The 20,163-nt window shown below is 35.4% G+C and overlaps 3 protein-coding genes across 5 annotated transcripts; all 3 read right to left on the bottom strand.

Moving 5' to 3' along the window:
- Window positions 1–3,498: 3,498 nt before the first annotated feature.
- On the bottom strand, window positions 3,499–5,561 carry FD3 (ferredoxin 3). The gene is made up of 3 exons (XM_023685516.2): window positions 5,401–5,561; window positions 5,264–5,320; window positions 3,499–4,085 (listed from the first exon to the last, which is right to left on the bottom strand). The coding sequence occupies exons 1-3, from the start codon at window positions 5,453–5,455 to the stop codon at window positions 3,607–3,609; spliced, it is 591 nt and encodes a 196-aa protein (XP_023541284.2). The 5' UTR covers window positions 5,456–5,561; the 3' UTR covers window positions 3,499–3,606.
- Window positions 5,562–6,533: 972 nt separating this feature from the next.
- LOC111801324 (large ribosomal subunit protein uL1) lies at window positions 6,534–8,610 on the bottom strand. Of its 2 annotated transcripts, none has more exons than XM_087126686.1 (6): window positions 8,587–8,610; window positions 8,309–8,355; window positions 7,752–7,971; window positions 7,239–7,404; window positions 6,851–7,056; window positions 6,534–6,765 (listed from the first exon to the last, which is right to left on the bottom strand). In XM_087126686.1, the coding sequence occupies exons 2-6, from the start codon at window positions 8,311–8,313 to the stop codon at window positions 6,712–6,714; spliced, it is 651 nt and encodes a 216-aa protein (XP_086982812.1). In that variant the 5' UTR covers window positions 8,314–8,355; window positions 8,587–8,610; the 3' UTR covers window positions 6,534–6,711. The 2 variants fall into 2 exon arrangements, with proteins under 2 accessions (XP_086982812.1, XP_023541044.1); XM_023685276.2 differs by lacking the exon at window positions 8,587–8,610 and adding an exon at window positions 8,484–8,508.
- Window positions 8,611–9,611: 1,001 nt separating this feature from the next.
- On the bottom strand, window positions 9,612–19,030 carry LOC111801367 (transmembrane 9 superfamily member 5). 2 transcript variants are annotated; one of them, XM_023685344.2, is made up of 7 exons: window positions 18,593–19,030; window positions 18,113–18,153; window positions 17,244–17,832; window positions 17,027–17,158; window positions 10,790–10,946; window positions 10,190–10,674; window positions 9,612–10,095 (listed from the first exon to the last, which is right to left on the bottom strand). In XM_023685344.2, the coding sequence occupies exons 1-7, from the start codon at window positions 18,751–18,753 to the stop codon at window positions 9,879–9,881; spliced, it is 1,782 nt and encodes a 593-aa protein (XP_023541112.1). In that variant the 5' UTR covers window positions 18,754–19,030; the 3' UTR covers window positions 9,612–9,878. The 2 variants fall into 2 exon arrangements, with proteins under 2 accessions (XP_023541112.1, XP_023541111.1); XM_023685343.2 differs by having other exon boundaries at window positions 17,244–17,839; window positions 18,593–18,734.
- Between the last annotated feature and the right edge of the window lie 1,133 nt (window positions 19,031–20,163).

Genomic DNA, 20,163 nt, shown 5'->3' with positions numbered 1-20,163 from the left:
CGGCGACACGTCGGCAACGCGCCTTTCCACATCATCTACGTGACATTGCCGACAAATCCACTTATTTATTTATTATTTTTTCAAAATAATAAACAATTTTTTTTAAAACGCATTTTAATTCAAAAAAATAAAGATATGTTAACAAAATAATGATTGGAGATAGTGAGAAGAGAATTTTGTTTTAATATATTATAAAATAAGAAATTAGAATAAAGGAGAAAAAAAAAAAAGCAATAATATTTTAAAATGGAAAAGAAAAAAAAAAAGGAAGAAAAATGGTGAGGCATATAATCTTGATGGTCCCACGTAAGACGATACAACATTAATTTATGTTTTTTTTTCCTTTTTTTAATAATGTTCTAAAGATATGATTTTGTTGTCTGTTATTTTATCACTTGTGTATTTTCTTTTTGTTTTTTAAGACAAAAATAAAAGTTAAATGAGGGTAGAAAAGATGGATAAAAGATTTTATTCTTTTACGAGGGAAAAAAATAGATTTTTTTTTTTATAAAGAGAAAAATAATATAAAAGAACGCTAATCGTGCTCGTGTCAAAGTTACAATTAGTCGTATAATTCATATTTAATTTAAAATATCATTTCTTCGGAATATAATCATATCAACCAATCAAATGAACTGTGATCAAGAATTGAAGTATGATAGTTCAAGACATACCGTTATTTGACTTTTATGGTCTAATGGCTACTATGACAAAATTACAAAGTAGAGTTGTCAAGCTCCAACCTCGTTGTAATGACTACAATTTCTCGTGTTGAATCTTCTTTGGCCTCTTGCTTTAAAACGTCCATTTCTCCGTCCCTTATTGTGAGATCCCATATCGATTAGAGAGAGAAATGAGTGCCAGCAAGGACGCTGGGTTCCAAAGGGGGTGAATTGTAAAATCTCACATCGGTTGGAGAGGAAACGAAGCATTGTTTATAAGGGTGTGGAAACCTCTCCCTAACAGATGCGTTTTAAAAACCTTGAGAAGAATCCCGAAAGGGAATGCCAAAGATAACAATATCTGCTAGTGGTGTGCTTTGACTGTTACACTCCTATTGTATTTATAATAATCAAAACAACATTGAAACATTACGAGATAATGTTGAGACATTGGTCTCAGATGCGTCATGAAGATAAGAACATTTTGGTAACAACAAGATGTTATATTGTCGTGTTGAAAGATGTTACAGATGAAAGCTTTCAATGTGTGGGTATTTCGTGTCGAACATAGACATACAACGATAACCCTAATCGTAACATCCATCAAAAGGAGTAACATAGAATGGAAGTGTTGAAGAGCTTCGAAATTGTCTCTCATGGGAATATGGATTTTCACTTTCCTCCAAAGTCTTCCTCCTTTTCTTTCTTTCTTTCTTTCTTTCTTTTACTTTTTTTCTTTCCAATCAAAGTTTGAGATGATGATGATGAAAATGACTCTTGTCTCTTCCTTGCTTTCCACTTTCTTTCCCTTCCCATTGAGTTGTTTCGGAAAGAGATACGATAATGACGGGTAAGAGAGCTATCGTCCCTTCTTTCATTGCTGTGAGATCTTACATTAGTTGGAGAGCGGAATAAAACGTTTTTTATAAAGGTATAGAAACCTTTCCCTAGTAAACATGTTTTAAAACTGTGAGGCTATACGTAATGGGCCAAAGTGGACAATATCTACTAGTGGTGGGTTTGGGTTGCTACAATTTCCCTTTTGAGTTGCCTTAGTTTCAACTTTTAATGGGGTTTATAAGCGTGTAGAAACCTATCCCTAGTATACATGTTTTAAAACTGTGAGACTAATGCGATACATAACTGGTTAAAGCACACAATGTCGACTAGCGGTGGGTTTGAGTTGTTACAATTTCTCTTCTGAGTTGCCTTAGTTTCAATTTTTAATGGGGCTTACAATCAAAATTTACTCTCTTAGGGTTTAGGGGCAACGTTGCTCGCTTGTTATAGATCTTAAAATTCCTATAAAAAATAGGATCGATTCAAGGTTACATGCTAGTTATAGATCTTACAATTCAATTTAAAATAAGGGTATTCATATAGTCTAATAATCATACCAATTCGAACTACCCAACCTAAACCATTAATGTCGAATTGGGTTAGATTATTTTTCGATTTGAGTTGGATCGGTTTGTAGGTTGACATTTTTTAGTCGGGTCAACCCAACCAACAAAAAAAAAAAAAAAAAAAAAAAATTAAGAATATCTCCACTTTAAAACTGATATTAGTGATGGATTGTGGTTTGATATTTGAAATTTACAAGACTTTAGTTAGATTCGGATTCCTAAGTCACCAACTCAACCAGTTCGAAGTTTCAAGTTGGTCCAAAAGATTTTTCAATCGAACGGGCATAGACTCGACCGTTCTAAAATGGGTAGCTTCATGTAAAAGGGGAATGATAGGGAAAGGAAAAAAAGAAAAAGGGTAAACTTATGAGTAATTATAAGAAATTGCATTATCATAAATGTATCTGGATTCCATTATTGTCATAGCTTCAACCAAAAGCCACACACCTATCCTACGTGTTTGTTCTCAATTAAAGCATTGCTTTCTTTTTTTTTCTCTTCTTATTTTATTTCATGATATTCTCCTCCTAGAGAGAAAAATTATTTTAAATAAACCTCGAAAGGAAAATTATTTTAAATAAACCTCGAATTATTCCTAGGATGGTTGTTAGACCTGGTACGGACTATTCTAGCCTCTCGAGAGCACGAGAAAACCTAGAGAAACAATTTATGGCTCTATGGTGGTCCATCGATTATCCCTAGAATTATCGTTAGACCCCATAGAGATTATTTTAATTTTTTATAAATTCGTGAATTTGTCACTTCTCGGGCGATATTATTTTTTTGATTTTGGTGGTGAATTCTTCATTTGTAAATTATATCACAAATAATTTAAACCAAATTCTTCATTTGTAAATTATATCACAAATAATTTAAACCAAAACATGGAAGGACTAAGCCCATTGTAAATTATATCACAAATAATTTAAACCAAAACATGGAAGGACTAAGCCCATTCATGAAGGCCCAAATCAACATGGTTTCTTTTTTAAACTAAAATAGAGATTTTTTAAATAAGGTTAATGTTAACGTTAACTAGGGATGTATGGTCCGGGTTGGGTCAGGTTGGGGGATTTTTTTGACCCAACTAAAAGTTTGGGTTGGATGAATTGGTAACCCAACCCAACCCCCAAACTTCTCACAACCCAACCCAATCCTCTATTTTCGGGTTCGGTTGTAAAATCTTTTTTTAAGTTTTATTTATCCACAATTTATAATTATTCGATACAATCTTACATAAAATATATTAAAAGTTCACACACAAACACAAATCAATCTATAATTATTGATAATAATAATAATAATAAATTTAATAAAAAATAACCAGCTAAAATGGTAAAAAATTAAACAAAATGTATATATATAAAAGAAAAATTAATAATAATAAAATAATATGAACAAAACAAGAAATTAAATTATGAGATGATTACTTTTTTTATTTTTTTATTTTATTTATTTGATATAATATCACACATTACAAATCAAAACTACAAACTCATAAAAGAAAAAGAAAACACTGATAAAACTTGGTATAATACTCAGATCAGTTCTCCTTCCTTGTGTGTGAGAATCACACAGTCTGAAGTTGGGTGTGAAATACAGGTTAACAAATACCCCTCTTCCATTTGACTATCGTCCAGGAACGACCCGTCCGACTGATCGACTGAACCCGAAACAAATTTCCCAGCGCATGTAGAACACGCCCCTGCCCTGCAAGAATATGGAAGGTCAATTCCTGCTTCTTCTGCTGCATCAAGAATGTAGGTATCATCAGATGCCTCAAACTCGTGCTCTTTCCCACATGGTTCGATAAGTTTGATCTTGTAGACTGCCATTGCAGTGGTTCTGGATGAGGACGATGATTTCAAGCCAAACGATTTCGATATGTTGCTTGTGGATCCGATCGAAGATGGACACTTGATAATGCTGCTTCTGAATTGGTTTTTACACGGCGCCGATGTGTTGAACATGGTGCGGGAAGGAAGCTTTGCAGTTGACATGGTTGACATTTTTAGTCCTAAATCCATGAATCACATTTAGAATGGTGTGGCTTACAAGCAAATGAGACATGAACAAGCAAATGGAAGAAATCTATACAATATATCAAGCAAGCACCAAGATGAATGATCAAAAGAAAATTTAAGAACTATATTCTTCTTCATTGATTTGTTGGAGGAGTGTTTGGGAGTCCCACCTTGACTAATTTAGGAAATGACCACGGATTTATAAGTAAGGAATACATCTTCATTGGTACGAGATCTTTTGGAGAAGCCCAAAGCAAAGCCATGAGAGCTTATGCTCAAAGTGGACAATATCATACCACTGTGAAGGGTCGTGATTCCTAACATGGTATCAAAGTCATTCTCTTAACTTGGCCATACTAATCAAATCCTCAAGTGTCGAACAAAGGGTCGAGGGGAGTCAAGGGGGGAACATCTCCATTGGTATGAGGCCAAGGAAGCCCAAAGCAAAACCATAAGAGCTTATGCTCAAAGTGGACAATATGATGCCATTGTGGAGAGTCATGATTCCTAACATGGTATTAGAGCCATGCTCTTAACTTAACCATACAAATCGAATCCTCAAGTGTCGAACAAAGGGTCGAGGGGAGTCGAGGGCGGAACATCTCAATTGGTATGAAGCCAAGGAAGCCTAAATCAAAGCCATGAGAGCTTATTCTCAAAGTGGACAATATCATACCATTGTCGTCGGGAGCCTGATTTCTAACCGTATGGTCTGAAAATTGGGCATCCTCTATTCAAATTAAGAAAATGGTTACCAATACAGCGAAGTTTTAGGTATTTTGTAAGCCTCTTAAACACAGAACATGAGTAGCAATGTTAAGGTAGCTATATTCATTGTTTATGGAGGAAATTGATGTATGGAGCATTATGAGAAGATGCAGCCTAATGGCTTTTCTGCTCTTCACTCGAAGCTCCAAAAAGTAATTACATCCAAATAAAACGATGAAATCCAGATCTCAGATTCTCACTTCCATTTGTTCAGAATCATTCCAAAATTCTATTTCATAACATTTCAAAAATTCGAAACAACAATCAAGCTACTGAGAGGGAGTAGAAATAGATAATCAAACAAAAACACAGAGAGATCAAATAAAAACATAACAAAATTTCATGATCGAGAAAAATGCGAAAGAAACAAGAGAAAAGGGGTAAAAGGGAAAGAGAAGCTTACGGAGAGGGAGGCGGTGGAGGCGGCGGAGAAAGCGAAGGTAGAAAAGGAAACGCAGCCCTAGAGGTTGAATGATGCGACGATTAGGGCAATGTGGAAGAGCATATAAATAAAGAGGAGAGAAAGGGAGAGAAGCTGGCCTTTGGGATGTGCAGAAAGGCCAAGAGGAGGCGAAGGGAGTGGAGATTGTGCCATTTGCAAGCTTCCAAGAGCCAATTCAGGCACCGATCAACCTCCCTTAGCTCTATAAACTATAAACGTTGTTACCCATCTCTGACTTTTGAAGACAATCAATTCCATGTGGCCCGTTTCATCAACCATTTCTCGAAATATTTTGTTTTTAGGAACCCGACTCAAATTGGTTTTTAGTACTTTTCCAAACGGTGAAAACTAATATTAAAGTCATTATTAGAGGGTGTTCAATGTTTAAGGTGGGTTCTAAAATTAGATATCCCTTTTACATACTCGATTTCAAATCCTGATGTACTATAGAGAGATGCGACTAATCATGTCCATGAGGGTGTAGAGAGTCCACCAAAATCATATCTACACCTTGTCAAGACTAAAATGACTCAAAATGTGTTGCCTCAAAATGTACTAGAGAGATGCAACTAATCGACAATTTTTTCTACCTCGAGTTATATTATATTTAGGTCAGGATGGATGGTTTCTTTACTTATGACTATATAGAGTTTCTCTACTTATAGCTATATGCCCCAAATTATATGATATTATATGATATTGTGGCCCGTTTCATCAACTATTTCTTAATATTTTAAGTTTTTAGTAGTCAAATTCAAATTGATTTCGAACTAATAACAACAGTATTTTTAAAAGATTATACAAAACTTAAACTTGTAAGGTGGGTTTGATTGAGTCATAACATTATTTTTCTAAATATCAAAAAGTGGATTGTGACATCCAACGTCAATTGAGGAGAACTACAAGAGTGTGAAAACCAAACACGTTTTAAAAATCTTGAAGAAAAATCTAAAAGAAAACTCCCCAATATCAAATAGCAATAAATTCAGACAGTTACTCAAAACTAAATCACTCTGCACGGTGCTCAACACTTCTACTAGTAATAAATTTAGACTGTTAGTATCAAAACCGATACTTAACAGACAAATTTTAAAATCATAAGACTGACAACAGAGGCAATATATGAAATAATTGATATGAAAATATAGTGGCTAGATACCAAAACTGGTAATACCATCAGCCGCAGTAAATGTAACAAATCATGTAAACAAACGTCAAGATGTGGGTTGGGTTAGTATGAATAGAAGTTTCATTATAAATAGTTAACTATTTAAAGGAGAAAACGCATCTTTGTTTCTTAATTCAAGAATCATATCCAAAAACGCTCAATTCACAAAACTGCTCTTCGAGAAAATAACTTCAACAATAAAAGGAACGAACACAAGATTTGACAGGTTTCCTAACAGAGCTTAGAAAACCCGGTATGACTTCCCCATTGTGCTCTTCAGGTACAGGCACCTAACCTGCAACAAACAAGCAATAGCCATGAGTGAAAATGATTGAAACAGATCAAGTTCAAGCTTAATGCAGAACCGAGATGGAACTTACGTTCTGCCAGTTCTTTTTCAACAACGAAACCAGGAAATTAACGCTCATTTGCACGTTTTGGAAGACTTGCTTCTCCTCCATGGCAACATTCCCAACAGCAACCCCCATGCAAAGAACCTTTTTAAGTTGAAATTTGACCATTGCCTTGGTCTCGTTAACTTTCGATTCCAGCGATTCTTGGTGTGTCACCAATGTTGGGAACTTTCCTGGAATGGCAAAAAGGATGGAGGAAACAGAATTAGCATATAATACGAGCCAATAAAAGTTCTAGCTTTGACTACCTTCCTTTCTGTGAAACATGAACAAGGATAGACTTTTCAGGAGGTTATCAATTATAGAATTTGGTGAAGAAAAACAGTAAAACAGTATGTTTAAAGAATGTTCTTGCCTGCTTTGTTGAGACCAGGGCCGAGAAGACGTGGTATCTGCTTAATTACAGCCTCAGATGCCAAAAAGGCATGGTATTTCTTGGCGAGCTTCTTCACCAATTTCTTGTTCTTGTTTAGCTTCTTCAAGCCTTCCACATCCATGTAGTCTAGACCAATCTTTTCGGCCTGAAATATATTTTAATGAAACCCTGTCAGGATATGTCCTCTAAGCATAAGGAAAATTAAATACAGGTAGAACCAGTGAATTGATACGCGTCAAATTATCCACATAATAAACATCCACAATACAGAAAAGTGGTCATGAACTGATATCAAATCATTGGAAACGTTAGTATTTAGGCTCATACGCACCAGAAATCCTTAAACAGTAGGAGTACAGGAACAGAGAATATATTAACAGATATGATAAAATTAAACATTAGAAATATGCCAAGTTCCAAATTTTGAACATTAGAAAATAAATTACTATGGGTTGCAAAAAGAATTGTTTAAGATTTAGGAAGTAAAATTACCTCCTCAACGTGCAAGGCATCTCCAAGCATGCAAAGCTTCATCTTGGGACGGGGAATGTGCGGCAACTTCACAGAACCACTGAAACGCTTGTCCTTTTGAGGGTCATAATTCTTCAGCCCGATCTGAAGCTCAATGGTCTCAGTAAAATTTCTCTTTTTCTCATTGCTATCAGTGAAGATAGATGAGATAGCTTCTCTCAATGCCTCACTCTGAAGCTTACTGTAGGAAGAAATGATGACAAAATAAGACCCCAAACACTAGGTATAATCAACACGATGCTACATTGAAAATTTTAAAGGAAGCACATCAATGCAAACCTACTTCCTAACAATCATCCATCCATAACATTATCAAAACTTCACAATACTCGAGATGGTAGATTAAACTATCCAGAATCGATTATTCCAAACACCAGCCACCAAAAAACTCAAAACAGTAGAATCTTAGAAAGTAAATAACGTGTGTCCATCCATCATAACTAGCTAAAATTCATATACAAACATAAATCAGAAAACAAAACAGATATCCAAACCAAAGAAAATGCTGTAAAACAAACCTCATATTCGAATCTTCGCCTTTGCAAAGATGCTCTACACTTCAGTCCTGTGCACAAACAGAGTTCAAAAAACGTAAGATCCTTGACCAAAAGCAAAAATCAATCGAGAAACTAACAAGAACATGAGCAGTAAACGAAAGAAAACTGCAAATCGGACTAAAAAGAAAGCACTAACAGAAGAACAAATGCTGAAAACTCAAAAAAGCATGAACTGAGAATTATTGTTATGCTAAAAGGTTAAGACTTGAAGAGGGAAAGTCTGAGAAGCGACGGCTTACCGGAGGAAAAGAAAGAGATGAAGAAATTAGGGTTTAGAGAAAGGAAAATATATACGTGCCCAAGTGAGAGATGGAACGTTGAAACTGGGCCGTCCAATTTGTTGGGATACCTTCATGGGCCTAGAAGCCCATTTAACTATTTTCTAGACCCTTATATAAAATAAAAATAATTAACAAATAAAATGATAAATTACTAATAAGAAAAAAAATTATAATTACATCTTGAAGGGGAATATATATCAAGGATTTTGTAGCACGATGCGCCTAGGATTTGGAAGTCTGATTCAGCAATTGATCCAAATTATGGGCATGGGGTGTTATAAATGGTATCAGAGCGGTACATCTCTCAGTAAAATGTGGTTCGAGAATGAATCTTGGCGAAAGTTAGTAAACACGTGACATCCAAGTAAATGAGAGTACATGAATGAACTGAGACTACATCTGAATGAGAATCTAAGTAAATGAGAGTACATGAATGAACTGAAACTACATCTAAATGAGAGCGATCCTGAGAATAAGATAGCTAAAATAAGTTTAAAATACTTGAAAATTGCTACCCAACTAGGTGCATTTTCGTTTTCAGTAAACTCAATTATAAGAACTTCAAAATAAAACGTTTTTTTTTTTTTCTTGGACCAATTTTATGTTGGATGACCACATGAAAAATTTCTTAAAAGCATATGAATGAGAACAAAATACGTCGAAGAACAAATTTTAAAAATTTATTCAAATTTAAAAAGTTAGATATCTACTAAACTCAAAATTGAATATACATATCACAAAACCAATATCAATATACATATCAATGTATTCAAATTACTCCTATATATACCCTAAGAAAACGTTCGAGATTCGTTTTTTTTTTTTTTTTTTACTTTTCTATGTATAATGGAAATACCAATCACCCTTATGTCGATCTCAAAGCTAGACATGTAGAAATGTTAATGAAAATGTTGAAACGTTAGTGAAAGTTATTAGTGCAATCTTAAGCAATGTGTGGTTGACATACACAAAGATCATGTTCGAGCAATAACGAAAAAAGTCTATAATATATGGACAAGACTATAGTTTCATATGGATAAGACTCTAGTTTCAATTACATGAATGAATCATCGATCCAAAGTCCAAAATCTTAAGAATCAATATTGTTCCAATCAAAGAACAATGCAAAATCTTGTTTTCACTTAGATTCTTCTACAAGCAACGAAGATTTTCGAGTTTTGAATCTCTTGAAGTAGATGAAAGAACTTTATAGATTTTGTTGTCCCAGACAAACATGGGGGCTGATGAACTCATTCGCTTTTGACAGCATCATAGATACGACGAACGAATATCAAGGCAACGCGAAAACTTACGACTCCCAGCATCAGGAAGAATGCGTAACATATACAAGCATTATAGCCTACAAAGAAGCAAAGCTGCAAGAAACCATTCATATTCAACCTGGTATAGAAGTATATGCAATATCCAAACATAAAGATGGCCGTTGAGCCCCCGGAGAACACCGATCTGCACAGTCGAAAAGGCAGAATCTTATAGAAGAAAACGGATAACATTCGAAAAGGAACAAAGATGCATCATGAAGGTCGGACATAGTAGATACCTCCACCACCATTGATGATCTTCAACAGATAGCTGAATGTAAGTCAAACCAACGCTCAAGATAGCAGTGAGTATGATAAGGATGATGAATGTGATGAACAAAGTGCTCGGAAGAGTGAAAATTTTGAACCCCCACATGCTTGCATACAAATGGTGCAGTTCAAGAACAACGGCACTGAACGACAACAGACCACTAATGAACATTTGACAAGGAAGTTTTCTGAACCAAGCCAATGGAGGAATGTCTCGCACGTTCCGCTTGGTGGCACAAGGCGCTTGAAACTCGGATCTCAAACGATATCCAATTATCCCACCAAATGCAAGCAATGGGAGACTGATAAAAGTATATATCATAAAAAGCACTCTAATGGTACCAAAAGGAAGTGCTGCAGTAGTCCCATTAGATATAGCAACAATATTAAGGATAGAAACTATGACCAATGATGGCCCCAAATACAGAATCCCTGATAGAATAACACTTTTCTCCTGAAAATAAGGAACCCCATATCAAAAGAGAAGAATTTAAAAGATCATGTGCAGCTGAAAGAACATGGCAAATATTTATATATCACACAATTAACACGAAGAGAGCAAAATTTACCCATCCATTTTCGTTAAACTGGCAGTAGAAAGAAGCAGATGTATATCCAGATACCACAGATGTAAGAGAATAGATCAAAATAATAGAAGTGAATAGTGTCCCTCGATTGTACGGATAAAGGATTCTCAGAGACGACAGGAGAAATAAACTGCAAAGCCTATTGAAGAAAATTATATACAAAATGAGTGAAATAAAATCATAAGAATAGATGATGATCACAGTGAAACTGATACAAGTATTAGTCTAAATAACATAATATTTCGGTATTCTGAGTCCACCAGAAACTTTTTGTTTATGCAATCTGTTGAAATTCTGGACTACCAACTTATTTTCAACTTATTTTTCTTCGGTCTGCTAATTTTTGGCCACTATGTATCAATAGATACATGTACATGTATATGAAAGTTCATTAGTTCATATTTATTAGGGGCATGATTTTAATTTATTCATGAATCACACTTAATTAGGTGCATGGTTTTTGGATCATGAATGGCATTGGAAAATATCCCAAATTACCAATATATATACCTATGTTGACATTGGTAGAAGACATAAAAAAACAATTTAGAATCATTTCCTAGTAATATAAAGTTCTACCAAATTTCTCTGTTGTCACTAATAATTGGTATCGATCTTGCCAAATTTCTCTGCTGTCACCAACAATTGACCAACAATTGGTATCAGAGCGATCTTGCAACAACAAAAATAGCAGCAGAGAGACAAGTTGATAACTTTATTCAATCCCAATATTTGATGATCACTAAGGTCAAGAACTACTTATTCCAGTCCATTGATCGGACTATCTTGGAAACGATGCTTCAAAAGAAGACGTCCAAGGAGATTTGGGATTAAATGAAGAGGAAGTAACAAGGCTCAAGGAAAGTAAAACATGCTCAACTTCAAGCAATTAGAAGAAACTTTGAAATTCTCCAAATGCAAAAGGGAGAAACAGTGAATGATTATATTAGCAAGGTTATGAGTCTTGCAAATAAAATGAGGATGCATGGTGATTCAATCACTGATGTTACAGTTGTGGAAAAGATTTTGCGATCTCTAACTCCAAAGTTTGATTATATTGTATGTTCTATTGAAGAAGCAAACAATGTTGAAGATATGCACATTGATGAACTTCAAAGCTCCTTGCTAGTGCATGAGCAGAAGCTTAATTGCACGAGTGCAATAGAGGGGATGACAACCTTAAAGATATCCACACCAGGTGAAGCTTCAAGCTCCGAGGTGGAGGGCAAGGAAGAAGCAGAGGTCGTGGAAGAGGCGGTCAAGAAAGAAGTAGAGATATTATCAGGATATCCACACTAGGTGAAGCTTCAAGCTCCAGAGGTGGAGGGCAAGGAAGAAGCAGAGGTTGTGGAAGAGGCGGTCGAGAAAGAAGTAGTAGAGATGTTATCAGGTCAGCAGATCTAGTCAGATACGATTATGACAACAAAGGCAAAGGACATTTTGACAAATCTAAGGTGGAATGCTATAAATGTAGATGTCTTGGACATTACAAGAACGATGTTATACCACGCTAAAAAAGGACAAAGGAGATCAATCCAACTTTGCAGAGAAAAGAGAGAAGAAACTTTGTTCATGTCATTCCATGCAATGAAGGTTGCAGATCAAGGTGTGGGGTCGTAGACTCTGGATGTAGCAACCATATGATAGGTTGTAGGAAATTCTTCTCAACTCTTGATGAAAGTTTTCGTACTACTGTTTGTCTTGGCAACAATGCAACCGTCCAAGTGATGGGGAAAGAAGCAGTAGATATCAAGATTCTTCTCAACGTTTGATGAAAGTTTTTGTACTACCGTTTGTCTTGGCAACAATGCAACCGTCCAAGTGATGGGGAAAGGAGCAGTAGATATCAAGACCAGAAATGGCTTTGTAGAGCCAATTTCTAATGTGTTTTACATTCCTGATTTGAAGGCCTTAGTATCGACAAGTTGCTAGAAAAGGGTTATGTGATCACATTTCAAAATATGAATGTGAGATTTATGACTCCAAGAGGATCGATTGCTAAAATGAAGATGACCACCAATCGGTTATATCTGTTGACATTAAATATCATTGTCGAGGTGGAGAAAGAAGATACCAACTTGCTTTGACATTTTAGGTATGGTCATTTAAAGGGTCAAAGATGTTGTCTTCAAAGAATATGGTGATTAGTCTACCAGACATCACTCCTCCCTCGAAAACTTGTGAGAGTTGTGTGGTAGCAAAGTATGAAAGAGATTCATTTCCATTCGGGAAATCAAGAAGAGCTCAAACAATTTTGGAGTTGGTTCATTCAGATTTATGTGGTCCGATCTCTCCAGCATCAAATGGTAACAAGAAATATTTCAAGACTCGCATGGATGATTTTAGTAGAAAAACATGGATTTATTTCTTGCACACCAAATCAGAAGCCTTTAATTACTTCAAGAATTTTTGTGCTACGATGAAAACTAAAACGGGAAGAAGAGTTAAGGCTTTAAAAACTAATAGAGGTGGAGAGTTTTGCTCTAACGAGTTTACTAAGTTTTGTGAAAGAGAAGGGCATAAGGAGGCAGTTAACAACAACATATACACCACAAAAAAATGGTGTGGCCGAAAGGAAGAATAAGATCATTCTCAACATGGTTCGAAGTTTGCTAAATAAAGGAAAAGTTCCGAAGGAATTCTGGCCAGAAGCTGTTGTATGGGTCAGCTCACATTTTCAACCAAAGTCCTACTTTCTCTGTTAGGGATATAACTCCACAAGAAGCATGGAGCGAAAGGAAGCCTGTGGTGGATCACTTTAGAATTTTTGGATGCATTGCATATGCACATGTTCCTGACGAGAGAAGGAAGAAACTCGAGGACAAGAGTTTGAAATGTATGTTCCTTGGAGTAAATGAGACTTCCAAAAACATACAAACTCTATGATCCATTGACAAAGAAGGTGGTGGTAAGCCGCGATGTGATATTCGATGGAAATGGAAAGAAAAGGTCACTATGAATCAACAGATTCTCATGGATCTGGAAGAAGAACAAGTGGAAACCCCTATTCAACTTCATTATGAGCATGGAGAGAACTCACCACAAGCTTAACAAAAGCTTAACAAGTAGACTCAATATAAGAAAAAAAATCAAGATTACAATCAAAGAAATCCAAGAACAAGAAAGAGACCAGCTTGGATGATTGATTATGAGATGTTTATGACTCAAGTTCTGATAGTGCTTATTTTACATTATTTATGGATAATAATCCAATTGTCTATGAAGAAGTTGTAAAAGAGAAGAAATGGAGAGAAGTCATGGACAGTGAAATTAGATCCATGGAGATAAAATAAGATGAGATCCAAGTTGGTCTCTTTTTTGTTCTTGGATTTCTTTGATTGTAATCATGATCTTCTTCTTCGGTTGATTATTCTTGTTTCTTTGATTATAATCATGATCTTCTTCTTCAGTTGATTATTCTTGTTTCTTTGATTGTAATCATGATCTTCTTTTTCGGTTGATTATTCTTGTTAAGCTTGTGATGAGCTCTCTCCATGCTCATAGTAGGTTGAATAGGGTTTTCAATTTGTTCTTCAAGATCCACATGAATCTGCTGACTCACTGGGACCTTTTCTTCCCATTTCCATGTCTTCTTTCCATTGAAGATCACATCGTGGGCTCACCACCTTCTTTGTCAATGGAAACATAGAGCTCATACGCCTTAAAAGTCTCACTTACTCCCAGGAACACACATTTTAAACTTTTGTCCTCAAGTTTCTTTTTCTCTTGTCAGAAACATGTGCATATGAATACGACCAAAGAATCTAAAGTGATCCACCGCAAGCTTCCTTACGCTCCATGCTTCTTGTGGAGTCATATCCCTAACAGAGAAAGTGAGGCTTCGGTTGAGAATGTAAACGAACCATATATAGCAGCTTCTTGCCAGAATTCCTTAGAAACTTCTCCTTTATTTAGCAAACTTCGAATCAATGTTAAGAATGGTCCTATTCTTTCTTTCTGTCACACCATTTTGCTATGGTGTATATGCTGCTGTCAACTGCCTCCTTATGCCCTTCTCTTCACAAAACTTAAAAAACTCGTTCGAGTAGAACTCTCCACCTCTATTAGTTCTTAAAGCCTTAACTCTTCTTCGAGTTTCAATTTTGATCATAGCACAAAAATTCTTGAAGCAATCAAAGGCTTCTGATTTGGTGTGCAAAAAATAAATCCATGTTTTTATACTAAAATCATCAACGAGGGTCATGAAATATTTTTTGTTACCATTTGATGCTGGAGAGATCGGACCGCATATGTTTGAATGAACCAACTCCAAAATTCCTTGAGCTTTTCTTGATTTTCCGAATGGAAATGATTCTCTTTCATGCTTTACTACCACGCAGCTCTCACAAATTTCTGAGAGAGGAGTGATGTCTGGTAAACCAGTCACCATATTCTTTGAAGACAATGCCTTTAACCCCCTCAAAGGTGTAGATGACCATACCTAAAATGCTAAAGCTAGTTGGTATCTCCTTTCTTCACCATCAAACTTCTGGTAATGATAATTAGTATCAATGGATATAACCGTTGGTGGTCATCTTCATCTTAGCAATCAATCATCTTCTAGAGTCATAAATCTCACTTTCACTATTTTGAAATGTGATCACATAACCCTTTTTTTTTTTGCAACAGACCAATACCAAGCAAGTTGACCTTCAAATCAGGAATCTAAAACACATTAGAAATTGACTCTACAAGCCATTTCTAGTCTTGAGATCTACGGCTCCTTTTAACCTTACTTGAACTGTTGCATTGTTGCCAAGACAAACAGTAGTACGAAAACTTTCATTAAGAGTGAAGAAGAATTCCCTACAACCCGTCATATGGTTGCTGCATCTAGAGTCAACAACCCACATACCTTGATCTACAACCTTCATTGCATTAAATGACATCAACAAAGTTTCTTCATCTCTTTTTTCAACAAAGTTGATTGATCTCCCTTCCCTTCCCTTCCCTTTTTTCAGCCTGGTATAACATTTATTTTTGTAATGTACAAGGCGTCCACATTTGTAGCATTCCACCTTAGACTTGTCAAAATGCCCCTTGCCTTTGTTACCATTATCGCCTTTGACTAAATCTAATGATCTGTCAACATCTATACTTCTTTCTGAACTGCCTCTTCCACAACCTCTACTTCTTCCTCACCCTCTACCTTTGGAGCTTGAAGCTTCACCTGTGTGGATATCTTTAAGGTTGTCATCTCCTCAATCGCACTCGTGCAATTAAGCTTTTGCTCATGCACTAGAAGGGAGCTTTGGAGTTTATCGATTTGCATCTATTAGATATTGTTTGCTTCTTCAATAGAACATACAATATAATCAAACTTTGGAGTTAGAGATCACAAAATCTTTTCTTCAACTGCAACATCAGTGATTGAATGTTGAGTATTTGAAGACATACAGAAAAAGTTGAGTATTTACCTTTTCATTGTTATCTATTAAATGTGTAACGGTACCTATGGTAAAACAATCTCGACCTCATCACCAACAATGTCAATGACATGTTTAAGTTTATGTACAGCTCAATAATGACATGCGAAGGCAGCATATCTCTTTCCCACGTGTCATTGTCAACAACCATGTTGACAAGTCTTTGTTACTAAAGAAGGACAAGCTTCCTACCAGAAATTTAGGTCACGTGTTGACATTTGCAATTCAATAACATGGATGAATTCAAAATGTTTCTAACATTATCCCTCAATTTCTAGCTCGTTTAGGTTATCTTAAGAACTATATTCCACTTTCCAGCAGTCATTTAGTGCCATGTTTTTTCATTGATTCTAATATATTATGTATCCAAGATGCCACTACTTGAATCTCAAATAAACAGAGTACAATATTGAACCTATTCTATACCCCTTGATCTGCTCTTCACCCTGCAAATTGAATCATCCAATGCATGTATGCTTCAAGTTTATTTAAAATTGATGCATTTTTGGCGACATTACGTCCTCGACATCGATGCTCTATACAAACTAGGGTGTCTATAATTTTTCCTAGAAAGACAGCGTTGGTTTTATTATTCATTACATTGGTCTAAAGTTGCATTGGAGTGTCAAAAACAGGCAACTAATAATTGATTGTACTTCCCAGGATGATAATATGGATCAAATTCCTTGTCTAATCAAAAAGTATAATAAAGAAGCTAATATCTCTGTTAAAGCATACCGGTACTTCATGATAAATAAACAGCTTATAGAAGAAATAGTTCAAATTAACTTACATAATCAGCAGCTGTGTACCGACACCTAAAACCGCAGAAAAGAGGGGCAAATTTGGAGGACATCTAAACACATCTCCATGAAGATATTTCCATACAACCTCTCGTTCATCCTCTCCATCACCGCCAGAGCTCCTAAAACGAAAACAAAATTAGGTCAGCTGAAATACAAAACTAACTTTATTGTACAACTCAAGTAAATTTAGTTACAAGACATTACTTCCTCAAATCATTCTTCAGACGGCGCATAAAAAGTAAAGTAAGCAATCCCATCAACAGAATGATTATAGCAACTGAATTAAGGAATGAAAACCAGTGGATTTTCTGACTGATGGGCAGTAGAGAAGCCCTTGAATATTTATTCATCCTATTTCCATACTCTGCTGAAGTTTCATTCCAAAAAATGGAATAAGTGAACCTAACATCAAGTTCAACATCATCTGTTATATCAATGACATGATTTGGGTCGCTAAAAGCATTAACTTCAACAATTTGGTTCCCATTGAAGGAAGCATCAAACCGAATATGGGTGAAGAGATAATATTTTGGACCCTGCTTGTCTAAGATCCAACTCTGTTCATCAACTTTGCCAACAAAACCCCACACCGGAAGATCGTCACAGTACATTTGAAAGTAAAAATCATTCCTGATGGCATCCCTGAACAGTGAAACTTCAGCACCGTTTAGCTTCTTCTCACACAGAGTCACCAAATGTTTATCTTCCCTAAATCTCATCACATGCAAGGCACCAGTCAGCTTATCACCATTTAAAGCCTCCCCTAAGGTTGCTTTCTTTTGGACTAATGGATCTGCAAGCTAAGGAGAAGACCTTCAAACATATCATTTGATACAGACAAATCATGATGATCTATTTAAAAAACAATTGAATACCCACAAAGGAAGCTCTTACAATTCAAAATTCTAATGGGTCTAATAAAAGAACAAGAATAAATCATGAAGCAACTATAGCAATTAACGAGCAGATATTTGGAAAGTGACCACCATTAGCTCGGGTGTTCTATATTCACATAGATTTAATTTCTATTGAAACATGTAATTCCTTCATTTAGGTTACTTTAAGAGGCTAACCTGGACGGCAGAATGGTAATCCATAGTATTGGTAGGTCTCACTGCAAGAAAAATGAGAAACGAAGTAAACAATAAGATTGGAGCGGAAGCAAAATACAAAAGAGAGAGCAAATTCAAAATGGAATTCTTGATCCAATAACATTTGAAAATTGTTCCAATGAGAAACGCCGGTAGAGCTACAAAGATCTTACATCGAAGAATCGTGTTTATTGGATAATCTAGTTCAAATGATTATCCAATAAGACAACTAGAAGAAAAATCTCACTTCAATTCAATAGTTTCTCCAAACTTCCATTTCGTATGTTCATCTAAAACTTGGACAATCTAGTGTACACATGGATATGAACATCGTCAAGAACTCATCAACGTAATCTCCAACGCAGTTCAAACTTCACACATCACTACTTCAGAGTCCAAGGGTTTATGATTAGTACAAATAAATTAGTAAACAATGAGGATACGAACGAACGAACGAACGACCTGGGATTGCTCAGAGGTCCGACCTTGTTCACGAACAAGGGAATTGGATCTCCGACATTGTAGCGGTGATTGAGCGGAGAAGCAACAGAGAGACGACACGAGAATCCAAGGGCTCCGAAAAGCACCAAAACCGCAATGGCTTCAAGAAGAGGCGTAGACATTGTTGCAGAAGAAGAAGAAGAAGAAGAAGTTGGCGATCCAGTTTGAGAGGGTTTGACGAAGATTCGTTGGAAAAATGGAGATTCAGAACCATGATCGACTACGCTTTGACTTCATGATTAAGCTCCATGGACAAGCAGTGAATTTGCAGCGTTCAAATTTTGAATCTACAGGTTGCGTCGCCTCAAATTTCAAAAAACGCAATATTCAGTTGGATTTACGATGGGGAAATTTGCAAGAAACGGTGTGATTTGTTGGTGGAAATGGGAATATGATTAAACTAACTACCAATCCCAAGGTGTGTCGTGTAGCAATCCCAATTTACGAAATTAACTGATTCAAAATTTACCATAAACATTATACACTTATTTCATCTATAAAAAAATAAATATTAAATATTAAATATATGAATTATTAGTTCAAAATCTCGACCTCCGAAATAATATGATATTGTACCTTTTAAGTATTAGGCGTATTATAGTTTTATTAATAAATTATTATAATAGTATAAGATTTATGAATATATTTCATTTAATATAATTTATTTTATACTACAAAATATTATTTAATATATGAAATATAAGTTTCAACTAAATATTTAGGTTTATATAATTTTATTAAAATAATTTATTTGACCCTAATTATTAAGATTTATTACTAAAAAAAATTTTAAATTTAAATTACTCGAAATATATATGATTCCCAAACATTAGTTTTGAGACATTATAAATAAATCTTGAACTAAACGATCCCTAAGTTTGTTTCAGTGCAATTTTAGTCGATTTTTAAGTTTGATTCTCAACTATTCCACACAATCCAATTGGTTTAGCGCGGTTTGGGTTTGGTTAAGGTTAGGTGTTTTTGCCTTTTCATTGAATTGGTTCATGAAACGATCTACTTTTCAAGCTTTCGTATCGTGGATTATCACTTACTAATTCGAGGGAAAATTTTTCGTTTTAAAAATGGGGTGACATAAGAGTGTAATTAAAAACATTGACAAAAAATGCACAACCAAAATACAAGACATAAATAGGACATGGATCTAAACGTGCTCCGTGCATTTGAAAAATAAAGAATAGTAAAGATGATTATAAGAATACTCAGTAAGCAGCCTATTTGTAGGCTCTCATCAAGTATTGTCTCTTATTCACTGTTCTTAGTGCTATGTGTCTATATCATGAACTAAAGTTTACTAATTCCATGGTATTTTCATCTTAGCCCTATCATGCTCGTTCAATTGAACCTTGTCACTCCAAATCTAAAGAGTGTACTTCATCTATCAGGATTACTCGAGGTTCTAGGTACACTTAGCTAACTGGTTGCTCATTTCATTGGTCCATCTAAGTCTTTGCGCAATATACCGAGAGGAACATGGGCCCTCATCAAGGCTCGCTAGTACTCTATTGTTGGAA

The sequence above is a fragment of the Cucurbita pepo genome, chromosome 9, assembly GCF_057944985.1.
Source record: "Cucurbita pepo subsp. pepo isolate OVF chromosome 9, ASM5794498v1, whole genome shotgun sequence".
In the NCBI taxonomy this organism is placed as follows: Eukaryota; Viridiplantae; Streptophyta; class Magnoliopsida; order Cucurbitales; family Cucurbitaceae; genus Cucurbita; species Cucurbita pepo.
Note: the sequence above shows the minus strand (reverse complement) of the source record. Positions and strands in the feature narration are given on the sequence as shown.